At 40.2% G+C, this 19,976-nt stretch overlaps 1 protein-coding gene across 7 annotated transcripts in view; it reads left to right on the top strand.

Annotated features, from left to right (window-relative positions):
* Positions 1-19,976, top strand: part of HMBOX1 (homeobox containing 1) — a 186,545-nt gene that overhangs the window by 150,520 nt on the left and 16,049 nt on the right. For all 7 annotated transcript variants that reach the window (XM_070734854.1, XM_070734853.1, XM_070734851.1 and 4 more), the window contains 3 exons: positions 1,832-1,985; positions 18,073-18,155; positions 19,344-19,439. In XM_070734854.1, the coding sequence (XP_070590955.1) occupies positions 1,832-1,985; positions 18,073-18,155; positions 19,344-19,439 (333 nt within the window). The remainder of the gene's footprint in view (positions 1-1,831; positions 1,986-18,072; positions 18,156-19,343; positions 19,440-19,976) is intronic.

Raw genomic sequence — 19,976 nt, 5'->3', positions numbered from 1 at the left:
AAAAAGCATATATTCTATATCTTCTGGGTTTGTTGTGCTGCCATGAAGTATACTAAACAGGAAAAAATAAGCAATCTGAGGTAAATATAGATTCATTTGTAAGTCATTATTAATCTGAAGTAGGTTGACAGTCTCTGGCTTTTTTAATTAGCTTGAATATCTGTGCTTTCATATGCTTAAATATGCTGTTGTCTAAACTGCTAAGGTGTTATTGAATGTTAATGAACATTCCAGCTGTTCAGATACAAAACCCCAAATGCTCTGTACATTAGAGGGAGTACTTAATGAGAGGAGGTGCAGACAAGGAAGGAGGCAGTTTTGCCATAATGTTAGGTAATAATTACTCTTTGTGTTGGGTGTGCATAAGAGAAGAGGGAAAGCATATAAGTCGCCCCGAGTCTACGGAGAGGGGCGGCATACAAATCCAATAGATAGATAGATAGATAGGTAGGTAGGTAGGTAGGTAGATAGATAAGAAAGAGAGAGAGAGAAAGAAAGAAAGAAGGAAGGAAAGAAAGAAAGAAAGAAAGAAAGAAAGAAAGAAAGAAAGAAAGAAAGAAAGAAAGAAAGAACTTTTTAGGAATATTCTCTAAATGTTAAGGAGGAAACAAGTATCTCTTATATTTCACCAGGTTACTTACAATATGTTATAAGCCATCACACTAAATTAGAGTGGTGCCACATGAAGTGATGTATTTTAAAAAGAAACTTTCTCAATTTTTAAACAATTTCTTTAAAAACAAAAATACAACCATACTTTTAGTACTTCTGCATTGTTACATTTAAAAAAGCAAAGTTTCATTTTTATTTATCATCATGGCACTCTTATGTAAATCTTGTTCCTTATAACTATATATTTCTTTTTGCATACACATATTTACATTTTAATTAATTTTGAGAGTTAATCATGATCTTCTTGTTCCTTTTCCTTAATTCAATCCATTTATGCCATTGTTCCCACATCTCATAATATTCTGATTCTTTTGGGCCCCTTAATTCCAATGTAAGTTTATCCAGTCGTAAATTTTATTATTACTTTTTCGGGGGGTGGGGAGGTGTCTCTGCATTTTTCCAAAATTGAGCAAAAACAATCCTAGCTGCAGTTGTAATATGCAATATTAAATATTTTTCCTTTTACTATATTCTTTGTTGAAGATTCCCAATAAGAACAACTCCTGAGTAAATTCCACCATTATTTGCATTACCTCCTGTAGCCTTGTGAATTTTATTCCAATTTTTTTTGTCTCAGGACACAACCACTACATGTAAAAGAAAAAAAAATATTACTTTCATGTCACGGTCAGGTTATTTTATTCATAGAATCAAGTGTATTATCTTTGTTAACTACTTTCTAGGAAAGCTAGGCTAAGCAACAGTGCCTAGAATCTGTCCTTCCCTTACGTAGTAACCCAGAATGCTAAGAATTTCCTTCCCACTACCCATCATATTTATAAGCAATCAGACAAAAAAAAAGACATGACTGTATATGTATGTGCCTTTCACGATCTCTAAAATGGAAATGGGGCCTTCTATTTTGGAATTCTGCACTGTAATATTAGCTGTTGCTTCAATGTGAGGTGTCAGGAGACTTGACGTGACAACTTGCAGGCTGTTGCACTGTTCTTTGACTTAATTCCTTTATCAGGAGCTCTTCTGTTATACACACAGGGCTCTGTTTCTCTTTATTGCTAGTTATCTTAATTTTAATTTCAGAGAAACAAAGTCTCATCCCACTGGGAGTTGCTCCTTGTCATCAGCCAGACTGGGAAGAGGATTGGGTGTTATTTTTAGTTCCTTAGGAAAAAAAATGCTTTTTGCTTTGCTTTTCCAGGGGCTACATTAAGCATGAGACCAGCCCCTCTTCCAGTTGAAGAGCCAGAATGGAGACAGACGCCTCCACCAGTCACTGCTACCTCTGGGACTTTCCGCTTGCGACGTGGCAGTCGGTTTACCTGGAGAAAGGAATGTTTGGCTGTCATGGAAAGGTAATATATCAACTGTATGTGGTGAGAATTAGATTAGACCGGGGTGCCAAACTCAATTTCATTGAGGGCTGCATCAGGGTTGTGTTTGACCTTGGGGACCTGGGATGGGCGTGGCCAGGATGGGCATGGCCAGCTCAACATCACTCATGTAGGGGACACCTGTGGCGACCCAAGTGCTCTGCCAGCGAAAACTAGCTCCCAAGCTCTGTTTTTGGTTTCCCCAGCCTCCCGGAGTCCTCTGCCAGCAAAAATGGAACTCGGAAATTCATTTTTGCCTGCAGAAGGTCCTTTGCTGTTTCCAGGGTGGCCCTGCAGGCCAGATCTAAGTACTCTGAGGGCCAGATCTGGCTCCTGGGCCTTGAATTTGAAACCCCTGGATTAGACTATCTCACAGAGCCCAAGATAATTTTTTATGTGTGTATGTGTGTATTGTTATTCAATCAGTGGTTACTCAATGAAAAATATGCATGAGATCACATCAAAGGATATGCAAGTGAACAAGCCATATTATATGATATTGTTGTGGCCTACAACAATGTTGCTCTGGTATGTGGAAATATACAATAGTGAATAATATCATTGGTGCAAGAATTGATTCCTGATAACTTATTAATGGCCACTTTAGGGGTCTTGATGGTTCTCAAGTATGCAGCATAATTTTATCGATGTGCAAGAATATTCTGAGAATGTTTTAGATAATGATTGATTTGAATTGATTTGATTTGATTACGTTTATATGCCGCCCATCTCTTCGCAGACTCAGGGCAGCTAACAACAATAAAATGCGATACAAAAAGTTAAACCCCATAATAAAAACATTCATCTCACAATCACATTCAGGCTGGAGCAAGATGTCGATGCTTAACGGTCTTCCCAGGCCTGCCGACAGAGCTGTGCTTTTAGAGCCTTTCGGAAGAGGAGGAGAGTGGGGGCAGTGCAAATCTCATGGGGAAGATGGTTCCAGAGTGCCAGAGCCACCACAGATAAGGCCCTTATCTCCATGGTCCTGCCAGCCGACATTGTTTGGCTAAGGGGACCCGGAGGAGGCCGACTGTGGGATCTGATCGGTCACAGGGATGTGTAAGGTAGAAGGTGGTCCCATAAGTAATCTGGTCCTAAGCCATGCAGGTCTTTATAGGTAATAACCAACAGCTTGAATTGCGCTCGGAGATCAACCGGAAGCCAGTGCAACTTGCAAAGTGTTGGAGTAACATGGGTGTATCTAGGTACACCTATGATGGCTCGTGTGGCTGCTTTCTGGACTAATTGAAGTCTCCAAACGCTCTTCAGGGGTAGCCCCATAGAAACATAGAAACATAGAAACATAGAAGACTGACGGCAGAAAAAGACCCCATGGTCCATCTAGTCTGCCCTTTTACTATTTCTTGTATTTTATCTTACAATGGATATATGTTTATCCCAGGCATGTTTAAATTCGGTTACTGTGGATTTACCAACCACGTCTGCTGGAAGTTTGTTCCAAGGATCTACTACTCTTTCAGTAAAATAATACTTTCTCATGTTGCCTTTGATCTTTCCCCCAACTAACTTCAGATTGTGTCCCCTTGTTCTTGTGTTCACTTTCCTGTTAAAAACACTTCCCTCCTGAACCCTATTTAACCCTTTAACATATTTAAATGTTTCGATCATGTCCCCCCTTTTCCTTCTGTCTTCCAGACTGTACAGATTGAGTTCATTAAGTCTTTCCTGATACGTTTTATACTTCAGACCTTCCACCATTCTTGTAGCCCGTCTTTGGACCCGTTCAATTTTGTCAATATCTTTTTGTAGGTGAGGTCTCCAGAACTGAACACAGTACTCCAAATGTGGTCTCACCAGCGCTCTATATAAGGGGATCACAATCTCCCTCTTCCTGCTTGTTATACCTCTAGCTATGCAGCCAAGCATCCTACTTGCCTTTCCTACTGCCCGTCCACACTGCTCACCCATTTTGAGACTGTCAGAAATCACTACCCCTAAATCCTTCTCTTCTGAAGTTTTTGCTAACACAGAACTGCCAATGCAATACTCAGATTTAGGATTCCTTTTCCCCAAGTGCATTATTTTACATTTGGAAACATTAAACTGCAGTTTCCATTGCTTTGACCATTTATCTAGTAACGCTAAATCATTTACCATATTACAGACCCCTCCAGGAATATCAACCCTATTGCACACTTTAGAGTCATCGGCAAATAGGCAAACCTTCCCTACCAAACCTTCCCCTATGTCACTCACAAACATATTAAAAAGAATAGGACCCAGAACAGACCCTTGTGGCACACCGCTTGTAACCTGTCTCTGCTCAGAATACTCGCCATTAACAATAACTCTCTGATGTCTATGCTTCAGCCAGCTTGAAATCCACTGAACTATCCAGGGATTAAGTCCACGGCACCACCTTGATCCAACACCTTTGTGACATAGTCAAAGAACTCAATGAGATTAGTCTGACATGATTTGCCTTCAGTAAAGCCCCATGTAGAGCACATTGCAGTAATCAAGCCTTGAGATGATGAGGGCATGAGTGACTGTGAGTAGAGACTCTTTGTTCAAATAGGACTCTAACTGGCGCACAAGTCAAACTCAAATCCCATCACCGGCTCAAGGTTGACTCAGCCTTCCATTATTCCGAGGTGGGTAAAATGAGGACCCAGATTGGTGGGGGCAATATGCTGGCTCTGTTAAAAAGTGCTATTGCTAACAGGTTGTAAGCCGCCCTGAGTCTAAGGAGAAGGGCGGCATAAAAATCGAATAAATAAAATAAAATAAAATAAATAAATAAATATTTTTAAACTTAAGGGTGGATAATCACAATATATGAGTTACTTTTCTCTGTTGAGAGGGGAGCTACAGTTACTCCAGATAAATGCTTTGGATATAAATGGAAAGTCAGTTTGATTATATGATTATTCATTCACATTTCTAGTCTGCCTTAGAGACTTAGAATAAGTAAATTCGGTTATAAAGAAACACAAACTTATTAACATCAAATATTTCATATACTGTTATATAGATTTAGGACACTCTCTTATAATGGCTTAAGGCACATACAACAACATATTGAAAAAAAGAAGTCCACCTCAATAGATTTGGCAATTTATGAAACAAAGTGGGCACCTTAATCCAACTTTTGAATTCCTCCATATTTAAATTGTACATAAAAATGATCTGAAACTTTTAGTCCCATCTATCTGAGTGGTGGCCTTGCTCAGTGGCAGCCATGCTAACTCTTTGTGTGAAGCTAGAAGAATCATGTCTGAGTACAGAGAGCCTGAGAACCAGTAAGACCATGGAATAACAACTTGAAGGTGTCTATCGTCACATTAAAACAACCATTGTTAGGGCATACAGGTGGAAAAAAGCGATATACAGTTTGACATAAATAACATATTTTTGGAGTATAAGATGAACTGGAGTATAAGACGCACCTTAGTTTTGGGGGAAGAAAATAAGGGAAAGAATCTGCTTACCAGATATTTATCTGGCTAGTATCCATAGTCTGGTCAGCTTCAACACATTATTTTATCCCCTGATTAGGACTTTAAAAAAACCTTATTCAGAGAGGGTAACAATGAAAGAGCTTGCAAGCCAGTAAGAGCTAGGAAAATCATTAGCACCTGGTTAGGGCTGGAAAGAAACATTCGGAACAAGTAGAGCAATGAAAAAAACCCTGCAAAGACTTAGGGCTTGGGAAACATTCTTCGCAAAGAGTAACAATGAAAGAATTTGCAAGCCGATAAGAGCTGGGAAAATTGTTAGTATCTGGTTAGGGCTGGGAAGAAACATTTGGAGCAAGTAGAGCAATAAAAAGACTTACAAAGACAGGGTTTGGAAAACATTCTTCACAAAGAGTTACAATGAAAGAATCTGCAAGGTAAGAGCTAGGAAAATCGTTAGCACCTAGTTAGGGCTGGGGGGGAAAAGCTTTGAAAAAAGTTACATTCAGAATATCAGCCTTCCATCCTTCTAAGGTGGGTAAAATGAGGACCCGGATTGTGAGGGCAATATGCTGGCTCTGTTAAAAAGTGCTATTGCTAACATGTTGCAAGCCGCCATGAGTCTAAGGAGAAGGGCGGCATTAAAAAATTGAATAAATAAATAAATAAAATGCATCTGGATTTTCAGCCTCATTTAGGGAGGAAAAAGGTCTTATACTCCGAAAAATACGGTATATCGTTTGAAGCTTAAGAGCTCTGCTGTAAGAACACCTTTTGTAGTGATCTGCAATAAAAGTAGAACTAGATTATCAAAGAGTTTTGTTCTCAAATCTCTGGCTTCAGTTTGTTCCAAATCAGTTTTCTAACATTTCAGGATGAACCTCCCCAATGTAAGAATCAGCAAGCTTGGTAATATATATACTGCTCAAAAAAAAAATATGGAACACTTAAACCACAGAATATAACTCCCAAGTAAATCAAATTTCTGTGAAATCAAACTGTCCACTTAGGGAGCAACACTGATTGACAATCAATTTCACATGCTGTTGTGTGCATTCAACTTTGTACAGAACAAAGTATTCAATGAGAATATTTCATTCATTCAGAGCTAGGATGTGTTCTTTGAGTGTTCCCTTCATTTTTTTTGAGCAATATAGAATATAGATTAATAGAGTTGGAAGGAACTTTGGAGGTTTTCTAGTACAAGCAGAAAATCCTAAACCACTGATGGTTTCTAGACAGAGAGCCCAAGCATGCATGCAAACCCTAAATGCAATGTGTGTACACCCCCCGCATGTGCCCCCACATGCATATGTGCCCCACCTCCTGCACATGTGCAAAATACAATGTATGCATACCCCCCACATATGCATGGTCCTCCATGCATGCGCCGCATAGATCAGCTGGCCAGCACAAGACACAAACACATGCATGGCAGAACTGAGTTGGGGCAGTTCTGGTGTGCCCACATAGAGGGCGTCGCATGCCACCTCTCGCATGCATGCCATAGGTTCACCATCACAGCTCTAAACCATTTCAAGAAAATGATTGTCCAATCTCTTTTGGAAAGCAACCAGTGATGGAGCACCCTGCCGCACGAATCCCAGCGACCGGTTAGGTCCCACAGAGTTGGCCTTCTCCGGGTCCCGTCGACTAAACAATGTCGTCTGGCGGGACCCAGGGGAAGAGCCTTCTCTGTGGGGGCCCCGACCCTCTGGAACCAGCTCCCCCCTGAGATTAGGATTGCCCCCCACCCTCCCTGCCTTTCGTAAACTCCTTAAGACCCACCTTTGCCGTCAGGCATGGGGGAACTAAAACACCTCCCCCTTGCCCATGTTGTTCTGTTGATTGATTGACTGTGTGCCTGTTTTTTATATATACTGTTTTTATGAGATTATTAATTTAAATTGTAACTGGATGGGTGGGCATTGGATTTGGTATTGTGTACCGTACTGTTTTTTTATTATTGTTGTGAGCCGCCCCGAGTTTGCGGAGAGGGGCGGCATATAAATCCAATAAACCTAACCTAACCCACAACTTCTAAGGCAAACTGTTCCATTGGTTGATTGCTCTGTTAGAAAGGTTCTCCTTAGTTCTAGATTACCTCTTTCCTTGGTTAGTTTCTGTCCATTGTTACTTTAGGCTTAGTATTATATAATACCAGCAGTGGGCTACAAGCCGGAACGCTAAATTGCACTCGCCGCCATGGCTCCTAAGTTCTTGCGGGACCAGCGCAATTTTGCTGCTGCACCTGTGGAGGAAGCAAAATCGTGCACAGAACTGCAGGTGCGCCCGTGTTTCGGCAAGTTTTTTTGATTCCGCACATGCCGAAACACGGGCGCACCTGCGACTCTGTGCATGGTTTTGCTTCCTCCACAGGTGCACCAGCAAAATCGCCCTGGTCCCGCAAGAACTTAGGAGCCACGGCGGCAAGCACAATTTAGCATTCTAGATCATAGCCCACCGCTGTATAATACCTTAGTATTTTAGTATGTCAGAGACTAGATAGAACCCCTTAACTCTAGGATACAATGTGGTTGAATGAGAAGGGTAGCAATTCTCAGAGTTTATATTTGACCAAGGTTATCATCAAATAACAAAAAGTAACAATCCCTATTTATCAGTAGCAAATACTGCAGAGCTAGAGTTCTCCAGATAAATGAGGATTGTACATCATTTGGGTTTGTAATCCTTTATCATCATTCATTAAATTAGATCAATAATATTTTCTCAATATTACAAATGCAAGAGGAAAGATGAGAGAATAGCTTACTTAAGGGCACCCAGGGAAATCATAAAACAAGGAGTTTCCAGTTCTGGCTGTAGCTCAGTCTGTTCATCACTGCATTTGCACTTGAGCCTGGAAGCTTTTCTTGCCTTCAGGGAATGTGGTGCACCCATAATGCCTGGATGTTTTTTTTTAATGTGAGATTTTTTTTAACTTTTTTACTTTTATGATAAAAAGTTATCTCTTGGAGCCTTGGCGCAGGTATCATGCATGCTTGGTTTATATCCTTAAGGCTTCTTTCTTGATATAAATTACTTCTGTATTTCAATTGTTGCATAATAAGTTTATACATTTATTTGCAGCCATATGTTTTAGCAAAATTCATATAAAATTACAATTCATATCAATTCAATACATCCTCTCCAATTTTAACAGCACTATTTTTCAACATATGCTTTCGTATCTTCCTTTTGGCCAGTGCAAACAATTAAATTTTTTTGGTTAAATATTTATCTACATCAGTCATCAGATTTGTTTTTTTTCTTATAAACTAAAGTTAACAAGGGTATGATGAATCTAGCTCTAGGTTCCTGATATAACTTGCAATGTAGTATGTAGGCTCAGATTTTCCAATGGTGAATTATTATAAATGCGTAAAATTATGTATTCTTTATATCTTCCATCAAAATAGGCTATTGGCATTATTTGAAGTGAAGTTATGGGAAAGCTTGTCTCAGGGAATGACATTAAGACATTGTAAATAATGTGACATTCCTTATCCGTCTTTAAAGAATTGATACCACTTTGCCATCTTAAACTTACATGCTGGCTCTTTTTAAATCTTTAAAACATAATAGTGTATGATAATTACTATCAGTCAGCAGTCCTGATAATTATCAGTTCCTGATAATTGTGAAAATAGCTTTAGACACAAATGCATTCATTTATTATTGTTAAGATGTTCATGTAGATGCATAGCTATTCTTAGTTGATGGAGCAATTTGTCTGCTTAATTCTGACAACAAACAAGTCTAGGGCATTTTTCAATTGTCTAAGTGACTGTTGGTCACATGAGCAAGATTTATAACAACATCACTTAATGGGATTATGAGTAAGATTTGGAGCTCCTTTCTCCTGGCCCTTTTCTTGGGAGTGGAGAAGGGTTAAAAAAGTAATAAATATAGTTAAGCCTTCTGAAGATTTAATATACCTATCTACTTTTGTGATTTTGTGACAAGAGTGTTAGGGGATTTGAGGAATCACAAGAAGGAGGGAGGGAGGGAGGGAAGGAAGGAAGGAAGGGAAGGAAGGAGGGGGGAGGGAGGGAAGGAAGGAGGGAGGTAGGGAAGGAAGGGAGGAAGGGAGGGAGGAAGGAGGGGAGTGAGTGAGGTGGGAGGGAAGGAGGGAGGGAGGGAGGGAAGGAGGGAGGGAAGGGAGGAAGGAAGGAAGGAGGGAGGGAAGAAGGGAGGGAGGAGGGAGGGAGGGAAGGAAGGAAAGAAGGAAGGATGGAAAGATGGATGGATGGACGGATCCTGGAAAGGTTTATGGCCTGCTTTCTGAGCAAGACTCAACCCTGCTTCTGGAGGCAAGAATATAGAAATGGAAACATAGAAACATAGAAACATAGAAGTCTGACGGCAGAAAAAGACCTCATGGTCCATCTAGTCTGTCCTTATACTATTTTCTGTATTTTATCTTAGGATGGATATATGTTTATCCCAGGCATGTTTAAATTCAGTTACTGTGGATTTATCTACCACATCTGCTGGAAGTTTGTTCCAAGGATCTACTACTCTTTCAGTAAAATAATATTTTCTCATGTTGCTTTTGATCTTTCCCCCAACTAACTTCAGATTGTGTCCCCTTGTTCTTGTGTTCACTTTCCTATTAAAAACACTTCCCTCCTGGACCTTATTTAACCCTTTAATATATTTAAATGTTTCGATCATGTCCCCCCTTTTCCTTCTGTCCTCCAGACTATACAGATTGAGTTCATTAAGTCTTTCCTGATACGTTTTATGCTTAAGACCTTCCACCATTCTTGTAGCCCGTCTTTGGACCCGTTCAATTTTGTCAATATCTTTTTGGAGAAAGCAGTAGTGATGTAAAATGTTGATTGAATGTGGAAGACTGAAGGATTTATATGCCTTGCAATCATGTGGTTCAATACTGGGTTCTAAAACCTGTTGCTACTGTTTGTGTGTGCGTTTGCCCATGCGACGCTTTTGTGCATTTGCAGAGGTGCCCAGGTGGGTGGGTGGGTGGAGCCTCCCACCACTAGCGCTACCGGTTCACAGAACCGGAAGCAACCCACTGCTGATCTGGTTGTTAGCACATTTTTGAGAGCCATTTGAGACCATTTGAAGAAGTGCCCTCAGCAGTGCCCTTCTTGTGATTCCTCAAATCCCTTAAGATTATACTGCAGAGGTGGTTTTCTGCCAGGTTGTACCCCTACAGGTAGTGCTGGCATGCAGGTGGTCCTGCTCACCCATCCTGGTGCTATGCCATCCTATTTAGGCTCATTGTGTAGCTGCATGCAAGCTGTGCATGTGAGCAAAGTACATGCGCGGAAGGCCGTGCAGATGCGTGGATGATGTGCATGCAAGTGAAGCGCGCATGCGTGCATACACACATTTGGAAACCAGTAGAGAAGGTAAGTGAATACCACCTCTGGCCCTCAGGATCACCAGAATAGTGCAAATAGGTGTAGAACCATTTTGAAACTACTAAAGGGACTGTGCTATAAACAAGAGTGAACAGTCAACAAGATGTATGGTTGTGATTGAATTGGTTGATTGGTTTTAATATATTGGGTTTTTAGCTTGTAGTTTTTAAGTAATTAGATTTGTTTGTACGCACTGTTTTATATTGTATCTTGTAAGCCGCCCCACGTTTTTGGAGAATGGTGGCATTCAAATCAAATAAATGAGTGAGTGAGTGGGTGGGTGGGTGGGTGGGTGGGTAGGTAGTATCAGTCAGAACTGGAGAAGCTTCTTGGATGAGAAGCAAAACATCTTCAAGAAAAAACGAAGACTTTGGGACAGCCATAGCCTAGATGGCTGAGAATCTCCATAGACATTTAGGGAAAGCAAGGTTTTATGTTGAAAATGTGTAATCCCAGCAACTAGTTAGGTCCGACAGAGTGGGCCTTCTCCGGGTCCCGTCAACTAAACAATGTCGTTTGGCGGGACCCAGGGGAAGAGCCTTCTCTGTGGCGGCCCCGGCCCTTTGGAACCAACTCCCCCCAGAGATTAGAATTGCCCCCACCCTCCTTGCCTTTCGTAAACTTCTTAAAACCCACCTCTGTCATCAGGCTTGGGGGAACTGAGATATTCTTTCCCCCTAGGCCTTTACAATTTACGCATGGTATGTCTGTATGTATGTTTGGCTTTTATAATAAGGGTTTTTTAGTTATTTTAGTATTGGATTGGATTGTTACATGCTGCTTTTATCATTGTTGTTAGCCGCCCCGAGTCTACGGAGAGGGGCGGCATACAAATCCAATAAATAAATAAATAAATTTCCTGACAGAATTTTGTATATGCAGGATGGATGGTAACACTTCACACAACGTAGGATACATTAATGCAGAACCTAAAATTATTTTGCCTAACCAATTATCAGAGTTGAATTTTATCAGTGCTCTGCTTATACTGTCTCTGATGGTGCAGATTTGTACAGGTTGGCAGCATTTCTGCGTCCCATGTAAATCATAGAAATGAACAGCTTCAAGGATCTTTCAGTCTTTTTTAGCATTGCTTCACATTCTAGTCCAGCTCACACATTTTGGCCACTTTTCATTTTCATCCTTTACTGTCACCCTACACAAAAGAGATCATTTGATTCTCTCTGCAATCAGCCATCGCCATCCTGACGGGCGCCTTTTGTCTAGAAAGCACAATTGCATTTGTTGAAGGTTTATCCCCGGGCTTTTGTAATCATTCATTCTGCACATCTTGCTGCTTTCTTCCCCCACCCCATCTATTTACCCCCATACGCTACACTTTTTTTTTCTTTTTGGCTTCACTGCTTACATAGAAACATAGAAGTCTGACGGCAGAAAAAGACCTCATGGTCCATCTAGTCTGCCCTTATACTATTTCCTGTATTTTATCTTACAATGGATATATGTTTATCCCAGGCATGTTTAAATTCAGTTACTGTGGATTTACCAACCACGTCTGCTGGAAGTTTGTTCCAAGGATCTACTACTCTTTCAGTGAAATAATATTTTCTCACGTTGCTTTTGATCTTTCCCCCAACTAACTTCAGATTGTGTCCCCTTGTTCTTGTGTTCACTTTCCTATTAAAAACACTTTCCTCCTGAATCTTATTTAACTCTTTGACATATTTAAATGTTTCGATCATGTCCCCCCTTTTCCTTCTGTCCTCCAGACTATACAGATTGAGTTCATTAAGTCTTTCCTGATATGTTTTATGCTTAAGACCTTCCACCATTCTTGTAGCCTGTCTTTGGACCCGTTCAATTTTGTCAATATCTTTTTGTAGGTGAGGTCTCCAGAACTGAACACAGTACTCCAAATGTGGTCTCACCAGCGCTCTATATAAGGGGATCACAATCTCCCTCTTCCTGCTTCTTATACCTCTAGCTATGCAGCCAAGCATCCTGCTTGCTTTTCCTACTGCCAGACCACACTGCTCACCCATTTTGAGACTGTCAGAAATCATTACCCCTTCGTTGCATTCTGAACCTAGTATAGTCAAATAATTTTTGATAGACATTTGGGAGTGGGGACCACTTTACTAGGGTGTCAACACTCACATATCTTTAGCATTTATTTGTTTGTTTGTTCAATTAATTATTTAATTATTTAATTATTTAATTAGATTTATATCCACTCAACTCCCAAAGGACTCTCACAAATCTCTCTTTCGGACATTCAGAAAATGTTTCTTTTGTATTGATACTGGCACTATTCAAATGTTGATTAAACCATATTGCCGATTGGTTTCCGGACACAATTCAAAGTGTTGGTAATGATCTACAAAGTCCTACATGGCATTGGGCCAAATTACTTATGGGACCGCCTTTGCTGTATGAATCCCAGCGGCCGGTTAGGTCCCACAGAGTTGGTTTCTCCAGGTCCCGTCAACCAGACAATGTCATTTGGCAGGGCCTAGGGGATGAGCCTTCTCTGTGGGGGCCCCTGGCCCTCTGGAATCAGCTCCCCCAAGAGATTCCTCCGAGTCCTCGGAGAGGGGCGGCATACAAATCTAATAAATTATTATTTATTGTTATTAATATTCACACTGCCCCCACCCTCCTCGCTTTCCGCAAGAGTCTCAAGACTCACTTATGTTGCCAGGCTTGGGGCAATTAGATCTATACCCCTGGCCAATAAATGTGATGTATGGCTGCGATTAAATTGTTTGATTGATTTTAATATACTGGGTTTTTAGCTTAAGTAGTTTTTTAATTAATTAGATTTGTTTTGTATTCGCTGTTTTATCTTCTATCCTGTGAGCCGCTCTGATTCTTTGGAGAGGGGTGGCATACAAATCTAAATAATAATAATAATAATAATAATAATAATAATAATAATAATAATAATAATAATAATATACTTTCTTTGAGTGGTGTGTATGAAGGGGCAGCTGGAGGAATTCTTCATAGTGGTAGGAATGGTAAAACATGATAGGCTTTTAACAGAAGGAGAGGTAAACAGATTGCATCAGTCATATTCCAGACTTCGATATTTGCATTTAATTAATTAATTAATTCTCTCTAGTCGCCCAATTCAACCAAGAGATTATGAGATCTGCATGATAATTGTATTTAAATGCATATTCATTTGCCTTGAAGACTAGCCCCTTGCAGTTTTCTTGGTGAGATTTTTCAGAATTGATCTGCCACTGCCTCCTTCCTAGGGCTGAGAGCGATGAACTGGCTCAAGATCAGGCAGCTGGCTTGGTATCTAAGGTGGGGCTAGAACTCATAGCTTCCCACTTTCTAGCCTCATTACCTAAACCATTTCACCAAGCAGGCTCTTCTTTTTTAATGTACGTGTATAATATTTTGAGCTAAATACTGTACTGCAACTTTAGTAGAAGTGAGGAATATTTTTGTTCTGCAAGACAATCTGAAAGTATCCTTAAGGTCACTGCGTAAGGATAACTCACCAGGAATGGAGAGGGAGAGGGATGTGAAACTATTAGGTGGCCAAAGGAAGGGGATAAGGAGGCACCCAAGAGAAGACTGGGGAACACAAAAAGAGAGTCGAGGTGGAGAGCAGAGCGGAGGTGGCGCAGTGGGTAGAGTGCAGTACTGCAGGCCAGTAAAGCTGACTGATAGATCTGCAAGTCAGTGGTTCAAATCTCATCACCGGCTCAAGGTTGACTCAGCCTTCCATCCTTCCGAGGTGGGTAAAATGAGGACCGGGATTGTGGGGGCAATATGCTGGCTCTGTTAAAAAGTGCTATTGCTAACATGCTGTTATGCCCTTTGTTAAAAGGGCATTATAAATAAACGTTTATTATTATTATTATTATTATTATTATTATTATTATTATTATTAGAGTTCTCAAATGTCTACCCCACAAATCACAAAAGAAACAAGAGCCAGTTTCAAAACTGGTTTTCTTTTCTTCTTTCCATCCTGTGTTCTTTGTTTCTTAAAACGATTCTCCATTCTTTCAGGTAGTAATAATAATGGGGCGGGTGGGCTGGATGATACTTTCCGTAGTCATTAATTAACTGACTTTCCTTAGCACCCCATGTCTATTATTTGTAGCAGGAGCCGTATGACTCCTGTGTACCTATGTTAATATTTGGCTTCTATTTTTAAGCATCCATAATGAGAAACATATGTTTTATGAACTAGACGTTCTGGCTGCCTTCATCTGTTGCCTATTTTGCTTCCTTTCATTCTACCCTGCTCTTCTTTACCCACGCCCCATTCCCCCCCCCCAAAAAAAAATGCCTGAGCCCAGTAGGATAAGCACTAGCAAAGCTAATTGAAGTATAGCCACACACCTAACTTTCTGGAACAGCATACCTGGAGGGAACTCTTTCTCCATATAGCAGTTCTCTTAGTCTGAAAAATATGGCATTTGTTTGTTTGTTTGTCTGTCTGTCTGTCTGTCTGTCTGTCTGTCTGTCTGTCTGTCTGTCTGTCTGTCTGTCTGTCTATCTATCTATCTATCTATCTATCTATCTATCTATCTATCTATCTATCGAAGTCTGATGGCAGAAAAAGACCTCATGGTCCATCTAGTCTGCCCTTATACTATTTTCTGTATGTTATCTTAGGATGGATATATGTTTATCCCAGGCATGTTTAAATTCAGTTACTGTGGATTTATCTACCACGTCTGCTGGAAGTTTGTTCCAAGGATCTACTACTCTTTCAGTAAAATAATATTTTATCATGTTGCTTTTGATCTTCCCCCCAACTAACTTCAGATTGTGTCCCCTTCTTCTTGTGTTCACTTTCCTATTAAAAACACTTCCCTCCTGGACCTTATTTAACCCTTTAACATATTTAAATGTTTCGATCATGTCCCCCCCCCTTTCCTTCTGTCCCCCAGACTATACAGATTGAGTTCATTAAGTCTTTCCTGATACGTTTTATGCTTAAGACCTTCCACCATTCTTGTAGCCCGTCTTTGGACCCGTTCAATTTTGTCAATATCTTTTTGTAGGTGAGGTCTCCAGAACTGAACACGGTATTCCAAATGTGGTCTCACCAGCACTCTATATAGCAGGATCACAATCTCCCTCCTCCTGCTTGTTAACCTCATTCATTCATTCATTCATTCATTCATTCATTCAATCGGGTTTTTTTAATGCCGCCCTTCTGCTTAGACTCAGGGCGGCTTACAACATGTTAGCAATAGCACTTTTTAACAGAGCCAGCCTATTGTCCCCACAATCCGAGTCCTCATTTTACCCACCTCGGAAGGATGGAAGGCTGAGTCAACCTTGAGCCGGTGATGAGATTTGAACCACTGACCTGCAGATCTAGTAGTCAGCTTTAGCGGCCTGCAGTACTGCACTCTACCCACTGCGCCACCTCGGCTCATAATGAGAGTGACTAGTTAATGAATGTTGCTAAAAAAGACACCCAAAGGAAAATCCAAAATAGCTGAGGAGGCTGGAGGACTCTCAGCCAAGAGGATGGAGTGGTTGGAAAAGCAACATACTGATGAGACTGAATTTTGCGGTGACATGTCCTTGCTGATCCAAACGTCTAACCATATTCCTTGGATTAGATAACAAAATATGAACACTTTAAAAACATTAACTAATGCTTATTATTTACACCAGCACATTGAACATATTGGAAGACATGAACCTGCACATTTTTAAAATTTATAATGATGGATAGCATCAAAATTTGATAAATAAATACTTCTCAGTGAGGAGTGGAATAGAATTCTGCCTGTTTTTCCTTAAATCTTCAGAAAGAAAAGAGGAAGGATCATTTAAACAGCAACAACAAAAACTTACCTGCCAGGATAATTCAGACAAGCAATTATTCTTCCACTAGCAGATCAAAATGATTTTATCGGGACAAGTTTTTGATGGGTCAGCTAGAATGCCTCCTTAGTGGGCTTTAAATGGGTGGGGAAGATTTGATTTTATAGATATGTTTATAATGGTGCATTTATCAGTGTTTTGAAATTGGCCTTTGTATTTTATTCTTCTGATGGTTAGCTACTGTAATTTAAAAGGTAGAATATAAATTCAACAGATATAATCCAGAAATGGGTTGAAATATCTCAGAAGGTAGAAAAAAGTCCATGGCCCTAATTTGGTCTGGAAACTGGACAGATCTAAAATATATTCTGATAATACAATTTAGGAGCTTACTAGGCTCTAAGCACCCCAAATTAGTACATCAGTACCTGTAAGTAATATTTAATAAATCTCCCCAGCCTACCTGTTAAGAGGTCAGTTATATGTTAGCACATATTTTAACTGCTGGAGACACATTCCTATCTTCTTTCTCACATGGATATTTATGTATTTGTCTATGATGAATGTAATGGCTGTTACCGCATTTTGCTAGTAACATTTCCAAATAATGCCAATTTGTAATTTGTAAATCTCTTTATAACCTGGATATACAATCTTGTTTAATGGTGACAGACTTCTTAACCTTGTAGCTATCACCAGGACGATGAACTTTTGAAGAAGAACCTGCTTCTGGTTGCCCACCTCTGACTTGAACTCTGACCATTGGCTCATATGCATTAAGGGTTTTGCAGCTCTTCTGATTCGAAAGAGAAAAAGCATTGGCAACTCTTTAAGACAAAGGTCTCTCTTCCTGGGATAATCCTGCTATGATTCCAAAAAGAGAGGCAGCTGTTTTAAGGAATTGCTGATAACAGAGGTGGATTCGGACCAGTTCCCCTGAATTGGTAGCCGCCCACTGGGGATGTCATGATGACATCACTGAACTGGATTGGTCAGTGCTGGTGCGTGGGTACCGCCATCTTTTTTAAATTTTTTTAAAAAAAATATTTTATTTTATTTTTTCTTCTGCACATACACAGAAAACTATGTTTCCAGCACTGTACATGCAGTCGCTATTTTGTTTTTGGCTTTAAAATTTTTTGGGGTGGGGGTTGTACTGCGTATGCGTGTGAGCGCTTTGTGCCGCACGCCCATGAGGCACAGCCATGCAGCATGGGAGGAAGTGAACCAGCAACAAAGTAAGTTGGAACCCATCCCTGGCTGATAGGGGTTATTATGGGCATTTTCCCCTGCTTCTGATCCGAAGCAATGAAGAACATTATTCTTCACAGTCTACAAGTCTCTTTTATGTATTCAAAATTGGTGTTGTTTTTCCTCTGTACAGGATTTCTTAAAGATTTGTGTCTTGAGTTTGTTGGCTTTATTTTGTGTACAAGAAATACAATTTCTAAGATGAACACACTCTCTTTGCTTCTGTAGCTACTTCAATGAGAATCAATATCCTGATGAGGCCAAGAGAGAAGAAATTGCAAATGCCTGTAATGCAGTTATTCAAAAGCCAGGTACACAAGGAAGCCAAGAAGGGGATATGTGACTTCTCTCCTCTCCTCTCCTCCTCTCCTCTCCTCTCCTCTCCTCTCCTCCTCTCCTCTCCTCTCCTCTCCTCTCCTCTCCTCTCCTCTCCTCTCCTCTCCTCTCCTCTCCTCTCCTCTCCTCTCCTCTCCTCTCCTCTCCTCTCCTCTCCCCTCCCCTCCCCTCCCCCTCCCCTACCCTACCCTACCCTACCCTACCCTACCCTACCCTACCTACCGCCTCTCCCCTCCTCTCTCTTAATATATATTTTGCCTTATTTACTTAAACATATATTTTCCTTATTGATCCTATGCAAGAGTTATATGCAAGAGTTATAATAGAAACTGCGAGAACCCTAGACAAAAAGAAAAAGAAAAACAATATCCAAATATGCCATTTTTAAAAATAACCAAATGCATTTTTAGTTTCAGTAGTAATCCACCATCCCAGGAACATTTTCCATTTGGGCAAAATTTAAAAAAGGAAAGAAGAAAAGAGATTTGCGATGTGGGAACGAGGGGGAGACCATCAAGTTTTGGGGAGTGTTTCAAAACAGAAAAGCCTTTTTGAAAGAGAACTGTGAAGCTCAAAGTATGTCAAGCCATTTTTTAATTAAAAAACAAAAAGTGCTAAATTAATAGTGTTGACTTTCTTGTCCTTATGCTAGAGTGTTTTTGTCTACCTTCAAAAGGGCAGGATATATTTTCGGCAGTTGAACTGAGTAATACCCAACAGTATAGTCAAAAGGTGCTTCAGAAGGACAAAACTTAGGGTGAGATTTAAGGGCTGCGTGTGGTTATAAAAATAAGATCGGGTGAGCAATCTGTGATCCTGAGATCCTTTTTGGAGGATCTCAAAGCTGCTGCTCCTTATTGAATTTGTTGGGAAACGCAAGAAGACTTAAGCCCTAAAATTCCTGTCCTCCTCAGTCCTAGATACTCATTGTGATGTAGTTATACTCGCTCCGTAGCCTTCAGGACCAAAAAATATTTAAAAGGGTTTTAAAGTTTGGGTTTTATTTTTATTTTTTATTTTTATTTAGAAAATAGCCTCTCATGATTTGGGAAAACCACCTCCAAGATCCTTTCCAGCTCTGATAATCTACATATTCTCAATCCCGCCCTGGAGCTTCTAAAAGCAAGCATAACCAACATGGTGGTTTTTTTTATTTCGAACAGGAAAGAAGCTGTCAGACCTGGAGCGAGTTACCTCCCTCAAAGTGTACAATTGGTTTGCCAATAGAAGGAAAGAAATCAAGAGGCGAGCCAATATTGGTAATGTATCAGACAGCCTTGAAGAACTGCTGAAGAAAGATGGAACATGATTGACTTTTCTTAACAGGAAAACAGAGCCTTGATGATATTTTTAAAGTAAAAGCTTGACAACATGGTCAAAACAAATTTTCTCTCTTCCTTTGTGGTTACTGAACAGTTCATCAATGTTAACATGTCAAAAAGCATCGGTATGTGTGTATGATAGCATCTTTAAGTCCCTTAAGTCAGGGAATTTCATCATGCCTTTCAAGGAAGCCTAGAGATTTCCAGTTTTGTTGGAAACATAGAAACATAGAAACATAGAAGTCTGATGGCAGAAAAAGACCTCATGGTCCATCTAGTCTGCCCTTATACTATTTCCTGTATTTTATCTTAGGATGGATATATGTTTATCCCAGGCATGTTTAAATTCAGTTACTGTGGATTTACCAACCACGTCTGCTGGAAGTTTGTTCCAGCAGACGTGGTAGATAAATCCACAGTAACTGAAACCTCTCTATACTTGGTCTGATGAAAAGATCAATGGATGAAATATAT

This window comes from Erythrolamprus reginae, chromosome 1, assembly GCF_031021105.1.
Source record: "Erythrolamprus reginae isolate rEryReg1 chromosome 1, rEryReg1.hap1, whole genome shotgun sequence".
Lineage (NCBI taxonomy): Eukaryota > Metazoa > Chordata > Lepidosauria > Squamata > Dipsadidae > Erythrolamprus > Erythrolamprus reginae.
This window is presented reverse-complemented; position numbering and strand designations above follow the sequence as displayed.